This window comes from Hypanus sabinus, chromosome 1 (genome assembly GCF_030144855.1).
Source record: "Hypanus sabinus isolate sHypSab1 chromosome 1, sHypSab1.hap1, whole genome shotgun sequence".
NCBI classification, from domain to species: Eukaryota; Metazoa; Chordata; class Chondrichthyes; order Myliobatiformes; family Dasyatidae; genus Hypanus; species Hypanus sabinus.
This window is the reverse complement of record NC_082706.1, coordinates 36,629,186-36,651,616: the sequence shown is the minus strand read 5'-3', so window position 1 is coordinate 36,651,616 and position 22,431 is coordinate 36,629,186. Positions and strand designations below refer to the sequence as shown.

The following is a 22,431-nucleotide window of genomic DNA, read 5'->3' as shown; positions in this document are numbered from 1 at the left end:
ACTGTCTCGTTGTACACAGTACACACCCCCTCCTACACTATACGCTGCCTCGTTGTGCATCTTTCATCTCCAGTCTCATTAATGGCTGTGTATCGGGGGGTGTCTCTGGGGGTGCGGTGGGGAGGGTACTCATGGATCTATGGGGTAAACCCTTCAATCGTGAGCCTCACACCGGAGAGGGGTTAAACCTCGGTGGCCAAACACAGTTCGATTACAGATCCTACCTGCAGCACTGCCAGATCCTTGTTCTGATGGGAAATGGTAAGTCTGCGACTGTGAGTCTTGTCTGCCTGTGCTCTAACTTCACAGCCCTGCAGATCCATGGAGAAGTGCAACTTGCCAGCCATGCTGCTGTCCTTGTACATGAAGAGCACCTGGTCCCGGACGCAACACCAGAGAGTCTGCCAGCGGTCCTTCACCAGCACCTTCAGATAACCTGGCACGCCAGACAGAGCAACATCAACAAGCAGGCCCACCTCCACACACCACTCCAGTCCCCTCACTCAAACATACTAAACAAAAATCAAACACACAAGGAGGAAACTTAAACACAAAAATACAACTGCAGATGCTGTGGATCAAAGAATATGTACACGACGCTGGAAGAACTCAGCAGGTCAGGCAGCATCCGTGAGCAAAGAGTAGCCAACGTTTCGGGCCGAGACCCTTCGTCAGGAAATTTAGTAGCCCTTGTGCAATGGCATTAGTCAAGGTATCGACCAAAAGGTGAACTGTTACTCTGTTGGACCAGACTTCTTCTTCAGTTTGAGGTTGGCGTTCCAGCTACTTGAAGGAAAAACTCAAAACTGACACCTCAACGCTCTACCACCCCCTTTTCTCTCCAGACTTAGATCAGCTTCTCCCCCACTGCTACCAGACTCCTGTACCAGTCTCTTTTTACCTATTTATTGTTATTATTATTTAATTTTGTCTTTTTCTCTGTATTATGCATTGCATTGAACAGCTGCTGCTGAGTGATAACAAACCTGATTCTGATTCTAACTTCCCCTTCTCTATTCTACATTCTCAGACTCTGAACTCCCCTTCCTCGCTCATTATTGCCTCTTTAGCGACTATTTACTGTTGTGTTTATTATTACCAGGTGTACGTTCACTCTGTGAAATTCGCTTAAGCAAGGGATTTCATTACAGCCGAGAGTATGTGACAATGAGCTGATTAGAGGCACTGCCTACAGTGTTGGGGTTACATTAAGGGAGCAGGACATCCCACATGCATTATGGAAGTATGTCCTTATCCTACTACGATAGCCTGGCAATTTAAAATTGGTGAGTTAATGACACTGCTTGAGTGAAAGCTAGTTTTCTTGAGTTGATCTTTACATAACTGCCAAAGCCACTTTGCTGTAAAAGTGTTTTAGAGTTCCTGGAGCTGCACTAATTTTGGCACACACAAAAGTGCTGGAGGAACTCAGCAAGCCTGGCGGCATCTACGGAAAAACATACAGTTGAATTTTCGGGCTGAGACGTCTACCGTATGTCCTGCCGAAGGGTCTCGGCCCAAAACGTCAACTGGACTTTTTTTTTCCATAGATGCTGCCTGGCCTGCTGAGTTCCTCCAGGTGTGTGTGTGTGTGTGTGTGTGTGTGTGTGTGTGTGTGTGTGTGTGTGTGTGTGTGTGTGTGTGTGTGTGTGTGTGTGTGTGAGAGTGTGAGTGTGTGAGAGAGTGTGAGTGTGTGTGTGAGAGTGTGAGTGTGTGTATGTGTGTGTGTGAGTGTGAGTGTGTGTGTGTGTGAGAGAGTGTGTGTGTGAGAGTGCGTGTGTGAGTGTGTGTGTGTGAGAGAGTGCGTGTGAGAGTGTGTGTGTGTGAGAGAGTGCGTGTGTGAGTGTGTGTGTGTGAGAGAGTGCGTGTGTGAGTGTGTGTGTGTGAGAGTGTGTGTGTGAGAGTGCGTGTGTGAGTGTGTGTGTGTGAGAGAGTGCGTGTGAGAGTGTGTGTGTGTGAGAGAGTGCGTGTGAGAGTGTGTGTGTGTGAGTGCGTGTGTGAGTGTGTGCGTGTGAGAGAGTGCGTGTGAGAGTGTGTGTGTGTGAGAGAGTGCGTGTGAGAGTGTGTGTGTGTGAGAGAGTGCGTGTGTGAGTGTGTGTGTGTGAGAGAGTGCGTGTGTGAGTGTGTGTGTGTGAGAGTGTGTGTGTGAGAGTGCGTGTGTGAGTGTGTGTGTGTGAGAGAGTGCGTGTGAGAGTGTGTGTGTGTGAGAGAGTGCGTGTGAGAGTGTGTGTGTGTGAGTGCGTGTGTGAGTGTGTGTGTGTGAGAGAGTGCGTGTGAGAGTGTGTGTGTGTGTGAGAGTGCGTGTGTGAGTGTGTGTGTGTGTGAGAGTGTGTGTGTGTGAGAGAGTGCGTGTGAGAGTGTGTGTGTGTGAGTGCGTGTGTGAGTGTGTGTGTGTGAGAGAGTGCGTGTGAGAGTGTGTGTGTGTGAGAGAGTGCGTGTGAGAGTGTGTGTGTGTGAGAGAGTGCGTGTGAGAGTGTGTGTGTGAGTGCGTGTGTGAGTGTGTGTGTGTGAGAGAGTGCGTGTGTGAGTGTGTGTGTGTGAGAGAGTGCGTGTGAGAGTGTGTGTGTGTGTGAGAGTGCGTGTGTGAGTGTGTGTGTGTGTGAGAGTGTATGTGTGAGAGAGTGTGTGTGTGAGAGAGTGAGTGTGTGTGTGTGTGAGTGTGTGTGAGAGAGTGCGTGTGTGAGTGTGAGAGTGCGTGTGTGAGTGTGAGTGTGTGTGAGAGAGTGCGTGTGTGAGTGTGTTTGTGTGAGTGTGAGTGTGTGTGTGAGTGTGTGTGTGTGTGTGTGAGAGAGAGTGTGAGTGTGTGTGTGTGTGAGTGTGTGAGTGTGTGTTTGTGTGTGTGTGTGGGTGTGTGTGCGCTGCTTGGATTTCCAGCACCTGCAGATCTTCTCTTGTTTCTAATTTTGGCACAGGCCGTCCAGGGTTACAAACATTTCATTTACAGACACCTCGACCCAACTTGTGGAAACAAAATATTATCAAACTCTGAAGTTCAACGTATGTGCATGTGTTGTCATGAAAAGCAGCACTAGTTCCCTCTCTCTCTCTCTCTCTCTCTCCTGAAGCCACTTCACTAGAATGCCGTAAAATGGCATTATTATGTACTTTCCAACATATGGACAGAATTAACTAACAGACATCTGTGAGCATGGAACCCATTCATTATCCGGGAATAGCCCGTAGATGCAGACATTCCATCACATGTCTGATTAATGCCTTGCAGACGTTGGACAGATTACAGCATTAGGAGCTGAGCTGCTCCCTACAGGAACACAGCCTCTGCCTGTCCTTGTGTTCTCTCAGCGGTGGCCCCTGGGTTATTGTTGATGTGGACTTGGCAGCAGTAGGAGGTGATTGCTGCGGTGAGAATGATGTTTATCAGCCCCCATCTGAATATCATATAGGTGGTGTTGCATGGAGGCAGGGCTGCTGTGTGCGTGTAGTCACAGAGAAAGTGATTCCCGCAGAAAGCGGGGGCAGGGTGGAGGGGGAGATGGGGGAGTAAAAGATGTGTTTTGTGGTTGTCCTACAAGAGTGTGCTGGGGCTGCTTACAATGACCTCCAACTTCATTGATGCCCATTAAATGATCAAAGTTACTTTTTTTATAAGTAGTTTGGCCTACACTTGTACATAGTAGTTAGCATAATTATTGAGCCTGTGTGTGACAAGAAGATTGGTGATACAGTGGACCTGAAAAGATGATTATTCAAGATTATAACAGGATCTCAGTCAAACAGGGAAGTGGGCCAAAGTGTGATGGATAGAATTGAAATTGGATAAGAATAAGGTGTAGTACCTTGGGCAATTAAACTAGGGCAGGACTGGTTAGGAAATGGTTAGGGCCCTATATTACAGACAGACCTGTGGGTAAATGTGCATTTTTCTCTGAAAGTGGAGACACGGGTAATTAGAGTGGTGACACACCTGGCCTTCATCTATCAGGGCACTGAGTACAAGAGTTAGTGAGGCCTATTGTGTGCAGCTTGGCTTCCCTGGTTGTAGGAAGGGTGTTCTTGAGCTGGAAATGGTGCCGGAAAGAAAGTGTTACCAGAATTGGGACGAGGAGAGGCTGTGAGGCTGGAGTGTAGGAAGCTGAAGGGTGATTTAAAGGTTTGCAAAATCATGAGTGGTACAGATAAAGGTGACAATCATTTCTTCTATGTAGAATTCAGGTGAGAGGGGAATGAGTGAAAAGGACCTGAGGGCCAAGTTTTTCACTCAGAGGGTGGCAGGTACATGGAATGAGCTGGCAGGGGAAGCTCTAGATGTGGGTACAATTATGTTTATAAGACATTTGGCCAAGTTGACGGATAGGAAAGGTTTAGAGGGATATGAGTCAAATGCAGGACAATCAGAGTTGCTCCACTAGACATTTTGGTCAGCAGGGATGAGATGGACTGAAGGACCTGTTTCCAAGCTGTGTGACTCTGTGACAAAGAATGCCTTCCGTCTTGTTAGGGCGCCCTACCGCCAAAGAATCATGCCAGGATATTATCAGAACAGAAAAACCACAATTGCAAGTTCCCGCAACCCGCAGATGTTGTGTTTGTCATTGAGGGATGGGGCAGAGCACGCCAGCATGCAGGGATTCCAATTCAACTTTATTGATAACCCTGCTTGTATAGTATGTGAACTCCTTCTGTGTGGGTGTGGCTAACTGAGTAGCCGAAGAATAACATTATTAACTACCACGACATCAGTGAAGTGTGTTTTGGTGGTCACCTTTAGAACCTTCAGCACCTTAAGGTGATCCAGTGAATCCTCAAGTGAGACTGGGATTGTGTTCCTGTACTGTTGTACATGGTGACAAAGAGCCACTTCTTTTTGCCAGAGGACAGGGCATCACATTTAGAGAGCCGGCGTGCAGAGTTTCATTGTCGAATGCTGGTAGACAGACACATCTTTGAACGCTGAAGTGTAATCTTATTTCTTGTATCTCTATTTTTCCCTTTCAGGGTTCTTTTGAAGACCCTGACCTGGAATTACACGCTGACTACGGTTCTTTGTGGGAATGGGACCCGCTCTCGGGGTTTCAGGACTGGCTGTTGTTCTACCCCAAGGGGTAGGCTCGAGGGGTGGCCTAGTGTTCGGAAGCCTAAGATCTCAGGGCTCTGGAGACGGGCGGATCGGGGTCGGTGTCAGGGCAGGAAACTTGTGTGTCGTTGGGGAGGCCGGAAAATCTTTTGCTGTGGGCACGAAGACCCGAGATCTTCGTGATCTTTGGGCACAGAGCTCGTAAAAAGCAACCAAACGGACTTTTTAATATCGTAAACCAGTGGGTTGTTATGCCTCCTGCTCGCTGTGTAAATGGGGGGCCCCTCCCTCTCCCTTATTAGGGAGAGAGAGAAAACCTGTGGGTTGCTGAATGCCGGATGAAATGGGGTCTTTGGGGTGACTGCAAGGTCTGTGTCTTTGCTATCACTTAGCTCACGCTTGCGCTCAGTAGCGGGTGCGCTTTTTGTTTTGCCGGTGGGGAAGGGGGGATTGTTGCTCGTCGCCACTCACACGCGGGAGGGGGTCTTTGGGATTCTCATGTTTAACTGTCGTTCGTTCTTTGGGGCACTTCTCTGTTTTCGTGGATGTTTTACAAAGAAAAAGCACTTCAGGATGTATATTGTATACATTTCCCTGACATTGAATCGAACCTTTGAAGTAGCGCGGGCCTCACCTGTGTTGTGGGTCGCTGCCCTTACAGTCACCATCTCACCCGTAAATCTGTCTGACTCCAAGCTTTGCGTAGCCCTCAGCGGTATCTGCAGAGAAATATAGCACATATGTCAGTTAGGGCTTGGATAAGAAGGAGGAGCTGAAGAAAATGATAGTGATAACTATTCCCAAAGTTAGTGCATCAGGTGGTTAGCAAGGCAAGTAGCATCTTGGCCTTTTACCACAAGGTGTCTGAAGTGTACAAACAGGGAGATGCACAGGATGTTAACGAGACACCCCCAGAGTTCTGGGCATGGTTTAGATCATCTTATTTAGGGAAGGCTATACTGTAATAGAGGCAACTCAAAAAGTTAACTGGTGGCACAAGAGACTGCAAGTGAAGTAAGATGGAGCCACAACCAATCTGTTGACAACTCTGTGGTGGGAGAAAAATGGTCAATATTTAGGGTTGAGAACTTCCATCAAGATTCTTAAAACATCATCGATCTGTTCATATCCAGACCCACTGAGTTCCTCCAGGCGTTTGATTTTGTTCACCGGCTCGATTCCTGGGTTGTCCTAACATAGATGCGAGAAAAGTTGGATCTGTATTCAAAGGAGTTGAGACCATGGGCTAATGGAAGCACAATAGATCCTCATAGGACACGACAGCACAGATGTTGAGATGTTTCCACCAGTGGAAGAATTTCGCTGGGACTTAGTTTCAAAGTATAGGGTAGTCAATTAATACTGAGATACGTGTTGATTTCTTCTCACAGAGCTGCCCTGCAGGGTTGTGATTGTGGAAACTGAAAGGTCTGAAGGTGGATAAGTCACCTGGACCAGATAGTCTACACCCCAGGGTTCTGAAAGAGGTGGCTGAAGAGATTGTGGAGGAATTAGTAATGATCTTTCAAGAATCACTAGATTCTGGAATGGTTCCGGAGGACTGGAAAATTTGAAATGTCCCTCCACTCTTCAAAAAAGGAGGGAGGCAAAAGAAAGGAAATTATAGACCAGTTAAGGATGTGGTTTCAGGGTACTTGGGGCACATGATAAAATAGGCCAAAGTCAGATGGGGAAATCCTCCCTGACAAATCTGTTGGTATTCTTTGAAGAAACAACAAGCAGCATAGAAAAGGAGAATTGGTGGATATTGTATACTTGGATTTTTAGAAGGTCTTGACAATATGCCACACATGAAGCTGCTTAACAAGTTATGAGCCCATGGTATTCCAGGTAAGACACTAGCATGGATAGAGCATTTTCTGATTGGCAGGAGGCAAAGAGAAAATGCAAAGAGAAAATAAAGGGAGCATTTCTGATTGGCTGCCAGTGACCAGGGGTGTTCCACAGGGGTCGGTGTTGGGACAGTTTCTTTTTATGTTGTGTCAGTGATTTGGATGATGGAATCGATGGCTTTGTGGCTAAGTCTTCAGACGATACAAAGACAGGTGGAGAGGGAGGTAATGTTGAAGAAGCAGGGAGTCTGCAGGAGGACTTAGATCAGGAGAATGAGCAAAGTGGCAGATGGAATTGTGGTGAACTATGTGCCTGTCGGGACACGTCCCCTGCTGACTGCTCCTGTGGCTCCTCCCACAGGCCCCTGTATAAAGGCGATCTGAGGCCTGACGCTCGGCCTCAGTCTCCAGGTCATAGTATGATGGACACTCACTCCTGGTTCCTTCTTCCAGTCAATAAAAGCCGATATCTCGCCTTACGTCTCAGTGTGAGTTATTGATGGTGCATCAGGAAGTGTGTGGTCGTGCACTTTGGTAGAAGGCATAAAAGCAAAGATTATTTTCTAATCCGGGAGAAAAATCAAAGTAAGCAAGGTGCAAAAGGACTTCGGAGTTCTCGTGCAGGATCCCCTGAAGGTTAATTTGCAGGTTGAGTCGGCGAGGAAGGCAAATGCAACGTTAGTATTCATTTCAAGAGGACTAGAATATAAAAGTAAGGATGTAATGCTGAGGCTTTATAAGGCACTGGTGAGCCCTCACTTAAAGCATTCTGAGGCGTTTTGGGCCACTTATTTAAGAAAGGATGTGCTGACATTTCAGAGGAGGTTCGTGAGAACGATTCCAGGAATGAAAAGCTCCGATGGCTCAGGCCCTGTACCCACTGGGACGAGGGGCGGTGGTGGGGGGAATCTCATTGAATCCTATCCAATGTTGAAAGGCCTAGGTGGAGTGGATGTTTCCTATGGTGGTGGAGTCTAGGACGAGGGGGCACAGCCTGAGAATAGAGGGATGTCCGCCCAGAACAGAGATGAGGAGGGATTTCTTCAGCCTGAGGGTGGTGGATCTGTGGAATTTCATTGTCAGTGGCGGCTGTAGAGGTCATTGACTTATTTAAGGTGAGCATTGACAGGTTCTTGATTAGTCAGAGCATGAAACCTTATGGAAAAAGGCAGGAGAATGGGAGAATTGAGAGGGAAATGGGTCAACCATGATGGAATAGTGGGTCAGACTCACTGGGCTGAATGGCCCAATCCCCATCTCATGTTCTTATAGATTTTAAGTGGTGGATAAATTGATGAAAAATCAGTGAAGTGAGGGTTGTGTGGAACTGGCATAGAAGTGTTGAGGCCTGTGTGATCATAATGGATGGTAGGACAGTTTAAGGTGCTGGGGAGTTCACTCATGCTCCTGGTTCCTCACCTTCAGTGACTGGGCACCTCAGGAGTAACATCTGGATGAAGAAATCTCCCCCCACCAACAGCTAGGGGAGCAGACGTGAGATGCTGTGGATGTGAAAGAGACGCAGGATGAAGTGTTGCCTCGCAGGTGCCAGGGTCTGGGATGTCTCGGATCAGATCCAAAGCATTCCAAAGGAGAAGGGTGAGCAGCCAGAAGTCGTGGCACATATTGGAGCCGACGATGTGGGCAGGAAAAGAGATGAGGTTCTGAAGAGCTAATATAGGGAGCTAGGTGGGAAGCTGAAAAATCTCAAGGGTAGTAATCGCACGTGTCAGTGAGGGTAAGAATGGGACGAGTTGTCACGGTTTCAGATTTGCACTTCAATGGGGACTTTTTGTGGAGAAAGTATGATGTACAGAAATAATGAGTTCCACCTGAACTTGGCCTTGAAATATCCTTGTGGGGCGGTTTGCTGGAGATGTGGGATGGGTTGAAACTAGTTTGGCGGGGGACGGTAGATGGGTGTGCCGATCGATGCAGTGTGTAGGGAGTCAATGGGAAAGGATAGGGCAAAGTGGGATGGGTTGAAGTGTGTCTACTTTAATGCAGGTAGTATCAGGAATAAACATTGAAAACCTACAGCACAATCCAGGCCCTTTGGTCACAATGCCGTACCGAACATGTACTTACTTTAGAAATGACCTAGGGCCTAGCCCTCTATACTTCTAAGCTCTATGTAAAGAAATGAGAAGCATATAAATATTAAAATAATTATTATAAAGAGCAGTAAACAGTAAAAAGCTAAAACGATATTTGGTGTGACCACCCTTAGCCTTTAAAACTGCATCAATTCTCTTACTCAGCTGTGCAGTTTTGTAAGAAAATCAGCTGGTAGGTTGTTCCAAGAATCTGCCACAATCCTTCAGCAGACTTTGACCAACTCGCTTGCTTCTGTCTCTCCAGGTAATCCCAGACAGACCTGATGATGTTGAGATCAGGCTTGGTGGAGGCCACGTCACCTGGTGCAGGACCCTTTGTCCTTCTTCTCGCTGACCTTGGCCGTGAAGTTGGGACCAATCCGCTGTAAGGATGATTAGCTAGTGGCGTGGGTCAGCAGTGCATGGGACTACGATGGTACGGCCACTACAGAAGGTTGGTGGAGCTGTGGGTCATCTGGAGGGTTGTTTTAGGTTGCAGTGGGGGGATGCAGAGCTGGGCAGAGAAGTGGCAGACAGCACAACTCAGCAAAGTGATTTATATTGGAAGGTTGAATTTGAAGGCAGAAGGCAGGGATATTGGCAAGGGTTTTGGCAGAGTGGAGGAACAAAGGGATCACCGGGTCCAAGTTCATAGATCCCTCAAATTTGCCACACAAGGTGAAAGGGGAGGCTATAAATGTGTGTCGTATGTAGCCCTTCATTAGTCAGGGAATTGAGTTCAAGAGCCAGGAGAAAATGTTGCATTAGACCATAAGACATGGGAGCAGAATTAGGCCATTGAGTCTGCTCTGCCATTCGATCATGGCTGATCCTTTTCTCCTACCTTCTCCTCAACCCCGCTCCCCGGCCTTCTCCCTGTAACCTTTGATGCCATGTCCAATCAAGAACCTATCAATCTCTGCCTTTAAGTATGCCATAACTTGGCCTCCACAGCTGCATGTGGCAACAAATTCCACAATTTCACTACCTTTTGGCTAAAGAAGTTTCTCCACATCTGTTTTGAAAGGGCGCCCCTCTAACCTGAGGCTGTGTCCTCTTGTCCTAGACTCTCCCACCATGGAAAAAAACTTTCCACATCTACTCTCCAGGCCTTTCAACATTTGATATCCCCCCTCATTCTTCTGTATTCCAGAGAGTACTGACCCAAAGCCTCAAACATTCCTCGTATGATAACCCTTTCATTCCTGGAATCATCTTTGTGAACCTCCTCTGGACCCTCTCCAATGCCAGCACATCTTTTCTAAGATGAGGGGCCCAAAACCTTTCACAATACTCAAGGTGAGGCCTCACCAGTGCCTTATAAAGCCTCAGCATCACATCCTTGCTGTTATATTCTAGACCTCTAGAAATGAATGCTAACACAGCATTTGCCTCCCTCACCACCAACTCAACCTGCAAGTTAACTCCCAAGTCCCTCTGCATCTCAGAATCCTGGATTTTCTCCCTGTTTAGAAGTTAGTTCACATGTTTATTTCTGCTTCCAAAGTACATGACCATGCACTTTACAACATTGTATTTCACCCTGATATACACCCTTTCTAACTATTATACCCTGGTAAAATCTCACTTGGAATATTGTGTTCATTTCTGGCCGCCTCATTATAGGAAGGATGTGGAAGCTTTAGAGAGGATGCAGAGATCTACCAAGATCTTGTGTTTTACCAGATGGCACGACTTATGAAGATAGGTTGAGCAAGTCAGGGCTTTTCTCTTTGGAGCAAAGGAAGATGAGAGGTGACTTGATAGAGGAATACAAGAGGTAAAAGCGTAGACAGACTGGAACACCAGAGACCTTTCCCCAGGGTGGAAATAGCTAATACAAGGGGGCGTAATTTTAAGGTGATTGCAGAAAAGTATTGAGGTAAGTTCTTTACACAGAGAGTGATGGGTGCGTGGAATGCCCTGCTAGAGTTGGGAGTAGAGGCAGACACATTAAGGGCATTGAAGGATATCTTGGGTACACACATGGATGCTAGAAAAACGGAGAGCTATGTAGGACAGAATTAGATTAGAGTCAGTAAAAAGATGGGACAACAGGGGCCTGGACTGTGCTACATTACTCTGTTTTATCTCAGTCTTACCCCACATCCTCAGACTGATTGTTCGTAAACATTTCAGAGAACATAGATGGGAAGGGTGTGGAGGGCTATGGTCCCAGTGCAGGCAGAATAATAGTTCAGTATGGGCTAGATGGGCTGAAGGGCCTGTTTCTGCACTCCATGACTTTATATTTCTAGATCCCTTCCCAACTAAGGTAGACTCCTCCCTGTATCGCTTCCTCCACTGCCACAGATACTGCCCGACCCACTGAGCCCCTCCAGCAGTTTCCTGCATCTCCCTGCATCCAGCCTATCAACCCCCCTCCAAACTTTCTCTCACGAGTGCAGGCCTCGTCGAGGTAACCTCTCCTACTTCCCGGGAATCGCCCTGGTGAACCACTGCCGCGTGGAAGGTTGGTCCTCTCCCCTGTGCTAGGTCCGCTGTTGTTTATCAGTGTTAATGATTCAGATCTTCAAATTTTCTGACGACACCAGGACTGGGGTCAGCAAGGAAGGCTATCAAAGCCTGTGCCAACTGGGAAAGCGCGCTTTAAAATGACAGAGGGAATGTAATGCAGACGAGCGTGAGGTGTTGCACTTTGGGAGGACAAACCAAGGTAGAATTTACAAAGTAAATGGTTGAGCACTGTGTGCAGTAGAACAAAGGGATCTGGGAATACAGATCAAGACCCTGCAGCGGATAGTGAGGTCAGCTGAGATCATCAGGGTCTCTCTTCCCGCCATCACGGACATTTACACTACACGCTGCATCCGCAAAGCAAACAGCATTATGAAGGACCCCATGCACCCCTCATACAATCTCTTCTTCCTCCTGCCGTCTGGGAAAAGGCTCCGAGGCATTCGGGCTCTCACGACCAGACTATGTAACAGTTTCTTCCCCCAAGCTATCAGACTCCTCAATACCCAGAGCCTGGACTGACACCTTGTCTTGTTTATTATTTAATGCAATACCTGCACTGTTTTGTGCTCTTTATGCAGTCCTGGGTTGGTCTGTAGTCTAGTGTAGTTTTTTTTTTCTGTGTTGTTTTTTACGTAGTTCAGTCCAGTTTTTGTGCTGTGTCATGTAACGCCATGGTCCTGAGAAAAAGTTGACGCATTTTTACTATGTACTCTACCAGCAGTTATGGTCGAAATTACAATAAAAGTGACTTGACTTGACTTGATAATTCCTTGAAAGTAGCATCACAGGCCATAGGGTCTTAAAGAGAAATATTGGCACATTGTCCTAAATAAACCAGGGCACTGAGTACAGGACTTGGGGCGATGCTGGGCTGAAGTTGTATGAGGTTAAATGTGGAGTATTGTATGAAGTTCTATTCACCTACCTGAGGGGAGATCTTCTTCACTCAGAAGGTGGTGTGAGTGTGGAACTAACTGCCAGCAGGAATGTGGATGCAGGTTCAATTGTAACACTTAAGAGAAATTTGGATAGGTACATGGGTGAGAGAGGCTTGGAGGGATATGGTTTGGGTGCAGGTAGAAAGGGTTAGGTAGAAGACCAGGCTGCATGGACTAGATAGGCTGAAGGGTTGGTTTCTGTGCTATGACTCTAAAGCAGGGGTTATGCCAAACCACTAACGGGACCAAAATGCCACTTGTTGTTCAGGAGTAGTGACAGCACACCCTGTACAATTGGCCCATTCCAAGCCCCTTTTTCCCTGGACTCAAAGCCTTTTACACAAAGGCCCAACATTTTATTTAGAATCCTACACCAGAAAAAATGGCCCTTTGCCCCCTCTGAGAAGCATGAATCACTTTTGTACGTGTTCGGCCCGTATTCCATAGACTTTTCCCCACAACGTACCTGTCCAAATGCATTTTAAACATAGTAATTGTAACCCCCTCCATCACTGACAACTTGTTTCATGAACCCACCACCCTCCTGTGTGAAAAACCTTCGCCTGAGGTCTCCTTTACATATACCTCCCCCACCACTCGCGATTTCATAAAGCTCTACAAGGGGCCTCCCAGCCCCCCTGCGCCACCCTCTTCAGTCTCTCCTTGTCTCCTGACCTGCTTGCTGCACTGTCACGTTCGACACACAGAAAATATAAAATGCAGCCTTTCTGTTTCTCCACCTAAGCTCCAGTCCAGAGAAAGCGCCTCGATCTGAAATATTAACCCTCTATTTCCCGCCACAGACACTACTTGGCCGGTTTAGTTCCTTGGTGAGTTGCTGAAGATCCAAGTTGCTCGTACCTGTCACACTCTCACTCAACTTTCCGAAATCACTTTGAAGCCTCTTGACGTCATTGCAAGTACTCACAATTCCACCAAGCTGGGAGCAGTTGGCTTCACTGATGTGTATTGTGAAGAGACGTGCCCAGGCACTGATGGGCTAGGACCCAGCACCCAGCACTTGCCACCCTGAAAAACATCCGTTCACTCCTAATGCTATTTCTTTTGGTTGACTAAACCGGTGGCCGCAAAGCATGTGCTACCGGGCCGCGAGGAAACGATATGATTTAGTGATATGAAACGTTCCTCTCCAGCCCACTGTTGAACTGAACGCACGTGAAGTCATCAATCGCCTAATCGCAGTGATACCCTCGTGCCAGGGATCAGTGCTTGGCCTCGTGCGGCCGGTGAGAACTGCCGATGCTACCGGCCCGGAGTGCGGACAGATGGGCGCCGCCTCTAAACCTGTTCACCACACCGAATGTTCGTGGGGAACCCGGTGCTAAAATATTCGCAGATGACCTAATTTGGGCTCGGTTTTGTAAGTAGCAGAGCAGCTACCTCGCTGCGATGTACTGAAAGTCATCCCCCGAGCCAAACTTTTGTCGGCCGATAGATCCTACGGGGGGGAGGGGGGGTGGGCGCCCTGTCGCACTCCTCGCTCAGTCGCTCGCTCTCTCCGGACTGCAACCGCCGCGGCCCCGGTACGGGGACCTCCGGCCCTGACCTTGTCCTCTCACCCCACCCACGACCAGCCACACCTGGCCAATGGCGTCTGGTGGCAGGCGGGCAGGAAGCTGGAGTTCAGACCCAGAGGCTGTCTAATGAGACAATGAAGCCTTCAAAACTGCTTCGGCACCCTGAGTCCAAGCACCCTGCACCTAAAGACAAACCCGCTGAGTTTTCTGAGTGAAAAAACCGTGAGCAAGCGGGACAGAAGCTAAGCACTGAGAGCCACGAAAACTAGATTGCGGAATAGACGGGACGTAAGGACGACCCCTTCGAGTATCGCTGTATTCCCGTCGCGATTAACACCTCCATCTCCCCCCACCCCATTGGCCGGTCCGCAAGAATATTGTCAATATTAAACCGGTCCATGGTGCAAAAAAGGTTGGTGACCCCTGGACTAAACTTCCGTCAGTGCACAGCACAGAAGTTACCTGGCCCATGGAGTCTGCTGCCACCACCACACACACTCACACACACTCACTCACTCACACTCACACACACACACTCTCACTCACTCACACACACACTCACTCACTCACACACACACACTCACTCACACACACACACTCACACACACACACACACACTCACTCACTCACACACACACTCACTCACACACACACACTCACACACACACACACACACTCTCACACACACTCACACACACACACACACTCTCACACACACACACTCTCACACACACACACTCTCACACACACACACACACACACACACACACACACACACACACACACACACACACCTATTTACAATAGCCAAGTAAGTCACCAACCAGTCGAGTCTTTGGGAACCAGGGAAACCCACGTACTCACAGGACAGCACGCAAGCTCCACACTGACAGGGAACTGGAATTGGGTTGCTGGAGCAAAGAGGCAGGAAACCTGTGCACCGCATAGCACTGTCACAGCACCAGTGATCCGGGTTCATTACCGCCGCTGTCTGTAAGGAGTTCCTACGTTCTCCCCGTGGCCATGTGGGTTTTCTTTGGGTGCTCTGATTTCCTGCTGCCTTCCAAAGATGGACAGGATGAGTAGGTCAGTTGGGCACATTGGCGTAAGTGCGTGGCGTGGGCTCACTGCGCCACAGGGGCCTGCTACCGCATCGTACAGGTAAACCAGTAAAAGTGACCACTTTGCTGCACCGCTTTGACTTCGAACACATCATTGGATCTCCCTCATTTACTTGACCAGCTTCATCCTCATCCTCTCCAGCAGGACTAAACCTTTCAGAAATCTTTGCTTCCTTTGTCTAATCCTATCGACACTTCCTGTGCCTGGTTAGAATCACACCCCACCCCCCCGCCCAAAAGTCCATGCACAAGTGGCTAAGGGGGGTAAAGAAAGAGTATGGCACGTTTGCCTTTATTAGTTAAGAGGGTAACTTCAAAGGAGATGTGGGAGGTAAATTATTTACACAGAGAGTGGTGTGTGCTGCCATGTACTGCCAGAGGAGGGAGATACTATAAAGATGTTTAAGAGGCTCTTAGCTAGCTACATGAATGTGCAGAGAATGGACTAAGCAGAATATTTTGGCATGCACTAGATGGGCTGAAGGGCCAACTTCTGTGCTGTAGCATCCTATGACTCTACTTGCAGGCAGAAGGGATTAGTTTGGCACAATATTGTGACTGAAGGATCTGTTCCTGTGTTATAATCTCCTACATTGTATAATTGGTCCCAGCAGTCTTCCTGCCACTCCGTATAATTCCATTTTAAATGATGAGGTTACATTAGCTACTCTCCGATTTGTGGGGATCACTCTATGATCTGGAGTATTTTGCAAATCATTAATCAATATATGCACTATTTCCACGCTAAGTCTTACCACAGCCTGCAATTCTGACAACTTATTCCCAGACACATTTCATCAATTTCTCCAATATTACTTGTTAAAATGATACAAATTTCTTTGAATTCCTATTTCTCATAGACCTTTGGCCCCCAGCAGTTCTGCCAAGTTATTTTTGTGCTTTTTTTTCCTGTGAAAACAGAAGCAAAGTATTTGTTTAATTACTGGGCCATTTTCTTGTCCAAAGAAGGACAGATACTTTTTCCCAAGATTCATCCCAGCCCCAGGAGACACGGGATGTTGGGAACCTCAAATAAGATTCAGCAAGGAGAGAAACTGAACTGTAAGTGGATTAGAAAAGGCAGAAGAGAAACAATGGTAGGCAGTACAGTAGATAGTTTTAAAATTGGAACAAAATTTAAAATGACAAATTTAGAGCCCTTTGGCCCAACTGCTTCATGCTGGCCAAGACAGACATTTAAGCTTACCCTGCTTGCCTGCATTTGGCCCACATCCCTCTCAACCTTGTCTATCCACATTCCTGTCCAAACGACTTTTCAAACACTGAAATTGTACCCGCCTCCACCACCTCAGCTGGCAGCTCATTCCATACACCCAACACCCACTGTGTGATAGGTGTAACTAAGACAAAATATAAAGAATTTAGGTGTAAAGGGATTCCTTAAGGGTTAATTTGCAGGTTGAATCTGTGGTGAGGAAGGCAAATGCAACGTTAGCATTCATTCGAGAGGACTAGAATATAAAAGCGAGGATGTAATGTTGAGACTTTATAAATCACTGGTGAGGCCTCACTTGGAGTATTATGAACAGTTTTGGGCCCCTTATCTTAGAAAGGTCGTGCTGAAACTGGAGAGGGTTCAAAGGAGATTCACGAAAACGATTCCAGGATTGAATGGCTTGTCATATGAAGATTGTTTGCTGGCTCTGGGCCTGTATTCACTGGAGTTCAAACGAAAGAGGGGTGACCTCATTGAAACCTATTGAATGGTTGAAGGCCTTGATAGAGTGGAAGTGGAGAGAACGTTTCCTATGGTGGGGGAGTCTAGTACCAGAACACAGTCTCAGGATAGAGGGGCATCCTTTTAGAACAGAGATGACGAGGAATTTCTTTAGCCAGAGAATGGTGAATCTGTGGAATTTGTTACCACAGGCAGCTGTGGAGGCCAAGACTTTATGTATATTTAAGGCAGAGGTTGATGGATTCTTGGTTGGTTGGGGCATGAATGGATATGGGGGAAGGCAGGAGATTGGGGCTGAGAGGAAAATTGGATCAGCCATGGTGAAATGGCAGAACAGACTCAATGGGCCAAATGGCCTGATTCTGCTCCTATATTTTATGTTCTTATGAATATTTGTTGCATTTGCAATGAGGTAGATCAGGAACAGTAAAGGTAGCAGTGAAGCAGTAAAGGATATTTATTCCTATCTACAACAGATAGAAGTAGGTAGGAGTAAATATCGCTCTTGTTTATGGAAAATGAGTCTGTTTCTATTTAGCAATCTGGGAGCTGGATTAAAATGAAAGTGTGGTAGAGTGGTGTTACTGCACTGTTAGGGATACTGATAGATTACCAAATAGTAAAACAAAAAAAAATGCTGGGAGACTCAATGGGTCAGGCAGCACCTGTAGAAGGAAAAGTTGTGAGAAACTGGAGGTGATCACAGGGAACACAGAAATCAAAGGAAATAGAGAAGATAAATTAGCTGTAATAGAGGTCTGAGGCGAAATTCGCAAGGCATACTGCACATGGGGTGGTTTTCTTGGCCAACAAGTTGAAGAAAATCACTGAAGGGAAGTTTCTCCAAGCACTGCTAACGAAGTTCCAGACAATGTTAGATCCACAGAGCAGTGCAGTAAAGTTGGCAGTAAAATTATCAAGAGAGTTTACGCTTTACCAAAAAAGGGCCAAAGTGTTTGTCCCTCTTCGAACAAGAAAATGACAAGAGCAATTAAACAAATACAGTAGCTTGGAAAATAGGTTATCGATTTGCAAAATACACCAGATCATGTAGTAATTCCCACAGATCGGAGGGTGGTTAATGTAACCCCATCATTTAAAATGGAGCTGTACAGAGTGGGAACTCCCCCACCCTCAGCACCTTCATGTTCCTTTCTAAGAGCCTTATCACCACCTCTAACCCATCTGCCTCCCAAACCAACACTGACAACACAACCCACTACTCTCCCCGTAAAAAAGCTGCCCCACACACCTTCTTCGAACTTTCCCCTCCTACCTTAAATGCATGCCCTCCAATATTAGCCATTTCAACCCTGGGAAATGATACCAGCCATCTACTCTTCCTATGCCTCTCATAATTCCATCAGGTCTTCTCTCGGGCTCCACCACATCTTTCTCTACAACCCCTCCATTATCTGGCCTGCTGCTGTGGTTCCAATCCCCATCTGGTTCATAGCTGGAGTATTGCCGTCATTTTTGGTCACCTCATTATAGGACTGATCCGGAGGCTTGGGAGAGGGTGAAGAAATGTTTATCACGATGCTGTCTGAATTAGAAGCCATGTGCTATAAGGAGGGTAGTTTTCATAAATCTGACAGAGGTTTATGAGATTACGAGAGACATAGCCGGGTCTGTACAGGAAAACCAGGTATGACTGGCAGAGAGCTACTTCAAGAGCTAAGGGACAATTCCAAATGAGGCTGCAGATGAAACTGGATGCACGCCAACTCTGGCAGGGTTTGCAGGCCATTCTTTACTCCACCGTGGAATGGCAGGGATGCTTTTCTCCCAGACGAGCTCAGCTCCTTTCATGCTCGCTTTGAAAGGGAGAATAAGACCACAGCTAGGACGATCCCTGCAGCACCCAGGATCTTGGAGGCCGAGGTCGGGCTGTCTTTGAAGAGGGCGAACCCTCACAGGTGACAGGTTCCGATGGAATACCCGGTAAAGCTCTGGAAACCTGTGCCAACCAAATGGCAGGGATGCCCAAAGACATTTTCAATCTCTCCGCTGGAAGTTCCCACCTGCTTCAAAAGGGCAACAATCACACCAGTGCCCAGGAACAGCAGGGTGAGCTGCCTTAAGCCTACCGTCCAGTAGCACTTACATTCACTGTCATTCAATATTTTTTCCTCTATTATTATGTATCGTCCTGCTGCGGCAAAGTGAACAAATTTCATGACATATGCCAGTGACGTTCGATCTAATTCTGATAACTGGTATATTTATCCAAGGTTTGAAATGTCTGATAACAGAAAGCATGCAGTTAAGGTGAGAGGGGTTACGGTCAGTGGAGACATGCAGGAAAAGTGCCTCATACACAGTGGTGGGTACCTTGAATGTACTGCCTGGGAGGACAGTATGATAAAGACATTTAAGAGTCTCTTAATGTGCAGGAAATGGAGGGATATGGACATTGTGTAGGCAGAATGGGTTAGTTGAGTTGGCCATATAATTTCTAATTTAACTAGTTCAGAACGACATTGTAGGCTGAAGAGCTTGTTCCCTGTGCTGTACCGTTCCCTGTCCTTTCATTATCTCAGCACACAATCCGCAAAAACCTGCATGCCCTTCATGTCGGTAAGCACCGACTCATTTAGTACCTCGCCCATGTTCTCTAACTTTTACCCTTGAGTGGTCCTACCCTCCTCCTTGTTACCCTCGTGATTTATAAAATACCTTGGGACTCCCTTACTCCTACTTGCCAAAGGCTCTTTCTGGTTCTCCTAATTCCATTCCTGAGGTTTTTTATCCCTCAGGCTTCAAGGAGACTGATCAGTTTTAACTTCCTACACCTTACATTTCACTGATTATTCCTTCGTAACTAAATTTGCAACTCTTGTGACATCCTTGTCCTTCCTTCTTACTGGACGTACCGGTCCTGTATTCTCTCAGTCTCTCCACAGGAAACGAACCTGGTGATTTGGTTCTCATCCCCCTGACAAATGAGCTTAAATCCTCCCAGGTAACAAACTTCCCCACCAGGACACTGATTCTCCTCAAGTTAAGGTGCAATCTATCCCTCTTGTACAGATTGCCCTTGTCCCAGAAGAGGTTCCAATGATCCAAAAACCTGAAACCATGCTCTTATGCCAATTCCTCAGCCATACAATGATCTGTTCTATCTTTCTATTTCTGAAAAGACTAGCATGTGGCACCTGGAGTAATTCATAAATTCTGCTTTTCAGCTTTTTTCCTCATTCCCTCTACCACTGTGATTCCTTCCTTCCATGATAAGGAATTTCTAAAAGGCTTTGGTAAAGTACCTCCCAGAATTTCACAGCACGGATAGAAGATTTGCTGACAACCAGGAAACAAGAGAGTGGGCATCAGTGGGTTACTAGTTGCTAAGTTGTAATGAGGGGGCTGTGCTACAGGGATCAAAATATTAATTATATTGCTGATTGCATCACTGATAATATTTTTCACACTTGGATGAAGACACTGATAGTGTGGCTGATACAATGGACTGTAGTCAGCATGGTTTCCTTAAGGGAAAACTGTGCCTGATAAATCTGTTGGGATTTGTTGAAGAAACAACAAGCAGAATAAACAAAGGAGAATCAGTGGACGTTATGTACTTGGATTTTCAGAAGGCCTTTGACAAGATGCCACACATGAGATTGCTTAACAAATTAACAGCCCATCGCATTCCAGAAAAGCTACTAGCATGGACAAAGCATTGGCTGATTGGCAAGAAGCAAAGAGTGGGAATAAAGGGAACTTTTACTGATTGACTGGCCGGCAACTAACGGTGCTCCACAAGTATCTGTGTTGAGACTACTTCCTTTTATGTTATATGTCAATGACTTGATTAACAGAATTGATGGTTTTGTGGTCAAATTTGCAAACAATATGAAGACAGGTGGAGGGGCAGATAATGCTGAGGAAGTAGAGAGGCTACAGAAGGACTTGGACAGATCAGAAGAATGGGCAAGGAAGTGAGAGATAGAATATAGTGTCAGGAATAAAAGGGTAGACTCCATTTTCTAAATGGAGACAAAATTCAAAAATCTGAGGAGCAAAGGGACTTGGGAGTCCTCGTACAGGATTCCCTAAAGTTTCATTTTCAGGTTGAGTCAGTGCTGAGGAAGGCAAATGCAATGTTAGCATTCATTTCAAGAGAACTAGAGCATAAAAGCAAGGATGAAATGTTGAGGCTTTATTAAGCACTGGAGAGGCCTCACTTGGGGTATTGTGAGCAGCTTTGGGCCCCTTATCAAAGAAAGGATGTGCTGACATTGGACAGCATTCAACGCAGGTCCACAAAAATGATCCCAAGGTGAAAAGGCTGGTCATTTGAAGTACGTTTGATGGCTCTGGGCCTCTACTCACTGGAATTCAGAAAACTGAGGGGTGACCTCTTCAAAACCTATCGAACGTTGAAAGGCTTTGATAGTGGATGTGGAGAAGATGTTTCCTATGGTGGGGGAGTCTAAGACCAGAGGACACTGCCTCAGAATAGAGGGGGATGTTTTTAGAATGGAGATGAGGAGGGATTTCTTCAGCCAAAGAGTGGTGAATCTGTGAAATCAGAATCAGAATGAGGTTTATTATTGCCGGCATGAATTGTGAAATTTGTTAACTTAGCAGTAGCGGTTTAGTGAAAACGTGATAATATAGAAAGAAGGAATAAAAAGATGGATTAAAAAAATAATTAAATCAATTACAGTAAATATATTGAATAGATTAAAAATAGTGCAAAAAACAAAAGTAATATATACTTTAAAAAAGTGAGGTAGTGTCCAAGAGTTCAATGTCCATTTAGGAATCGGATGGCAGAGGGGAAGAAGCTGTTCCTGAATCGCTGAGTGTGTGTCTTCAGGCTTCTGTCCCTCCTCCCTGGTGGTAGCAATGAGAAGAGGACATGTCCTGGGTGATGGGGGTCCTTAATAATGGACATCGCCTTTCTGAGGCATCAGTCTTTGAAGATGTCTTGGGTACTACAGAGGCTAGTACACAAGATAGAGCTGACTAATTTTACGAATTCCGCACCTTCTTTTGGTCTTGTGCAGTAGCCCCCCCGCCCCCACCCACACCAGACAGTGATGCAGCCTGTCAGAGTGCTCTCCGAGGTACATCTACAGAAGTTTGAGTGTTTTAGTTGACAAACCAAATCTTTTCAAAGTCCTGATGAATTATAGCCACTGTCTTGCCTTCTTTATAGCTGCATTGATATGTTGGGACCAGGTTCGATCCTCAAAGATCTTGACACCCAGGAACCTGAAATGCTTCAGATGCCTCTACGAGGATTGTTCAGTTTATTGTGGGCAAGTGTGAGATTACTCACTTTGGTAAGAGGGCAGATTATTCTCAGAATGAAGAGACAAAAAAATGAGCAAAATTCTGAGGGAATTCATTGCCCCAGATAGCTGTGGAGGCCAAGTCACTGAGTATATTAAAGGCAGAGGTTGATAGTCTGGGCATGAAGAGAAGGCAGGAGATCAGGGCTGAGAGGGAGAATGGACCAGCCGTGATGAAATTGTGGAGCAGACCCCGTAGGCCAGATAGTCTAACTCTGCACCTGTTTCTTCTTATGGTCTTATAGAAGGAACAAAGTGCAAGGTTTCCAGGTCAAGATAAGTGGAAAGGTCTGTTGTGCTGAGGACATAGTGACTCTGCAACCAGATACTGATAGATTGAGCTACTGGGTGAAAATGAGGCAAAACC

The 22,431-nt window shown here is 46.5% G+C and overlaps 1 protein-coding gene across 2 annotated transcripts in view; it reads right to left on the bottom strand.

Moving 5' to 3' along the window:
• LOC132392917 (actin filament-associated protein 1-like 2) overlaps nt 1–22,431 on the bottom strand; it is a 126,294-nt gene that overhangs the window by 26,023 nt on the left and 77,840 nt on the right. For both annotated transcript variants that reach the window (XM_059967513.1, XM_059967506.1), the window contains exons 9-10: nt 5,670–5,754; nt 225–436 (exon numbers count right to left, since the gene is read on the bottom strand). In XM_059967513.1, coding sequence (XP_059823496.1) covers nt 225–436; nt 5,670–5,754 — 297 coding nt within the window. The remainder of the gene's footprint in view (nt 1–224; nt 437–5,669; nt 5,755–22,431) is intronic.